General features: G+C 49.2%; 1 protein-coding gene across 2 annotated transcripts; it reads right to left on the bottom strand.

Moving 5' to 3' along the window:
* Positions 1-420: 420 nt before the first annotated feature.
* LOC119295491 (pentatricopeptide repeat-containing protein At4g18840-like) lies at positions 421-2,702 on the bottom strand. Of its 2 annotated transcripts, none has more exons than XM_037573926.1 (2): positions 1,074-2,702; positions 421-998 (listed from the first exon to the last, which is right to left on the bottom strand). In XM_037573926.1, exon 1 carries the CDS (start codon positions 2,687-2,689, stop codon positions 1,100-1,102), a length of 1,590 nt encoding a protein of 529 aa, XP_037429823.1. In that variant the 5' UTR covers positions 2,690-2,702; the 3' UTR covers positions 421-998; positions 1,074-1,099. The 2 variants fall into 2 exon arrangements, with proteins under 2 accessions (XP_037429823.1, XP_037429822.1); XM_037573925.1 differs by having other exon boundaries at positions 421-980.
* Between the last annotated feature and the right edge of the window lie 292 nt (positions 2,703-2,994).

Here is a 2,994-nt window from a genome sequence, read left to right as displayed (position 1 = left end):
TTTTAATTACTCAACAATGAAGTTGTGGGAGATAAGGATGAACGAGAGTAGTGTGGGTATCTTTTTGCAAAATTGTCATAGTTTGCTTTCTATCCGTCAGATATAGATCGGACGGTCTATATTGCAAGATGGCAGGCACACCATCATCACCAACCCGTTTTTTATAAGAGTAGAGATGTCAAAAAACACTCTTATATTATGGGACAGAGGGAGTATATGGGTAACAAAGATTAAAAAAAAGAAATTGACTCCGAGAAGAACACAAGGGCCAACACCACAAGCGATACAAGTAGAGATGAAGTGTCAACGAGGGGTCATAATACCAAAACTCTGTAAGTAGCCTCACGAACCACGGTTTAACCAAGGTTTGTTGGAGAAAGACTTGTAGTAGTACAAGTAAGAGTAAACGCGCTCTCTGCCGTGTTGTTTCCTTCCTGGGGTGGATTTAACTGCTGATTGTTTATTAGTAGTTTGTTGTCCTTTTGTTTTCGTGGTTTTGATGAGGTGGCCATGGTGTGAGATCCATCAAAACCATAGACATGGTTGGATGAAGAGCACATGCTTTCGCGCCCGGACAAAAGTTGCCACCGGCTTCAACTTCAGCACAGCAAATGTGATTGGTTTAGGTTAGCCCACCAAACATTCTACACAGCCTTATTTTGCTTACAACTTCTGAACTTTATTCTGAACAAACAGCATTCTAGTATGCCTGACAGTGGGTTTTTCCGTTGCTACCAAAACATCATCAGGCCCGGCACCGTTCTTCAGAACTGCAATAACTCCGTTACGGAATATTTGCAAACTCGATTAAGTAGCTCCAGCAAAGGAAATTAAGCTTTTCAAGGTCTCCAGTGCTCCATCTTAAAACAGGCCATTTCAGCTTAATAACAAGGTCCTCTCAGCTTAATAACAGATAAACGAACTCAGCATGGTTACTAACTTGACGATCTTCTTCGTTCTTCACTTGGAAGCTTAGAAGCCTACAAAATCACATCAAACTGCAATTGAAGATATGCGCATGATCACAACATTCAGAAATAGTACCATGTAACAAAGGAGGAATGCTAAGCTACCTATTGAAGCTGCGGCCTGGATGTACTCAGATTGACGAATCCTCAACTTGACTGTGTGCAGCGTGCTTCCAAACACCGTGTTCAATTATCCTCGTTCTCAGATGCTCAACGTCGTCCCATCTCCTTGCTTCTGCGTAAACATTGGATATCGTGATGACATCCCCATCATCGGCGTGCATCAGCTCATGCAATTTGTGGAAAGCCTTTTTAGCAAGGTCCATTTGCCCATGCACTCGGCATGCAGCCAACACCATCTTCCAGAGCACAGAGTTTGCCTTGACGGGCATATCATCCATCATTTGATATGCTTCTGCAACTTTACCATAGCGGCAGAGCATGTCTATCATGCACCCGTAATGCTTAACATCCGGCACAATTTTGTAGTCTGCAGCCATGCTGCTAAAATATGATCTCCCCTCGTCCACTAGGCCACCATGGCTGCAGGCAATCAAGACACCGAGAAATGTGACATGATCAGGCTCAGTTTTCATCGAATCAAATAGCTTCAGAGCCTTGTGTGAGTAGCCATGAACCGACAACCCAACAATCATTGCATTCCAGCAAGTAATGTCCCTGGTTGACATGCTTTCAAAGACTTGCGTGGCAAGGTCCAATCTGCCACATTTCGCGTACATATCAACGAGCGCATTACCAACATAACCGTCAGCTGCAATGCCCTTGCTATCCAGGTAACTGTGGACACCCTTCCCAAGCTCCACCTCGCCAATCTCTGCACATGCCCCAAGAACAGATACAAGTGTTAGCTCGGTCGGCTCGATGCCACTGTCCTGCATCACTTGGAAGGTCTCCAATGCTTGCTTGTACCTCCTAAGCTTCACATAGCCACCGATCAAGGAGTTCCATGACACAACGTCCCTATCAGGCATCTCACTGAAGACCCGCGATGCCTCCTCCATGTCACCAGCCCTCGCATTCCGCACGATCTCGGCGTTCCACCATGAAATGTTCCTTTCAGGAGTTTCCTGAGACAATCGTTCTGCACCATGTGAATCACCCGCCACATCGTGCGCACCCACTAGGGCGTTCCAGGAAACGGCGTTCCTAACAGGCATTTCGTCGAACACCCTCCTCGCCTCCCTGAGACGGCCGAGCTTGCCATACATGGACACGAGCGCGTTCTGCACGTAGCGATCCGCACCGCAACCCAGCTTTAGGATGCGGCAGTGCAGCTCCAGCCCCTTGAAGGGGAAGGCCGCAGAGGATGCGCTGGCTCCAGAGCGCAGCTTGAAAGCGCGGGCGCAGGATTTGAGGAGGGCGGGGAAGGTGTGGAGCGGAGTGGGGATGGAGAGGGAGGAGACGTGGTTGAAGATGACGAGCGAGAAGTGAGGAACGGGGGAGGAGGAGAATGCGGCGATGACCGGGCAGAAGAGGGACGGGGAGAGAGCACGCGGAGGGGCGGAGAGTAGGAAGGCGAGGGACGACGGGGAAGCAGGGAGTCGGGAGAGGACGGCTCGGAGGAAGGACGGGTGGTGGAGGAGGCCATGCTTGGTGAGGAGCGCGTGGAGCTGGTGGCCTGCGGCGGCGCTCCGAGGAGGGAGGCGACGCGCGGCGCCGGCCGGCGTGTTTGAGCCGGGAGCCATCGAGCTCGAGCGCATGAAGCCAGGTCCAACGCCCTCTCCACGCGCTTGGGACTAGTAGCTGACACGAGGGCCCAGAAGTTCGTCCGAGTGCATGTCAGTTTCTAATCCTGGCGCCGGTGTTGTTTGGATAAGGAATATTAGCGATGGGTTTATATAAAACAGGTTTTTAGCAAAACCCGTTTTACCAACTGTTTTGTGAAAAATCAGTTTATAAAAAATCTTGTTTGGGTTAGAAAACGATGAAACTAGTACGTCTTGTTTCCTGCTTGTACAATTATTCAGCCTTATTCTCTTGTGAACTACAACCATGAACTTTTAAC

The sequence above is a fragment of the Triticum dicoccoides genome, chromosome 4B (genome assembly GCF_002162155.2).
Source record: "Triticum dicoccoides isolate Atlit2015 ecotype Zavitan chromosome 4B, WEW_v2.0, whole genome shotgun sequence".
Classification (NCBI taxonomy): Eukaryota; Viridiplantae; Streptophyta; class Magnoliopsida; order Poales; family Poaceae; genus Triticum; species Triticum dicoccoides.
Note: the sequence above shows the minus strand (reverse complement) of the source record. Positions and strands in the feature narration are given on the sequence as shown.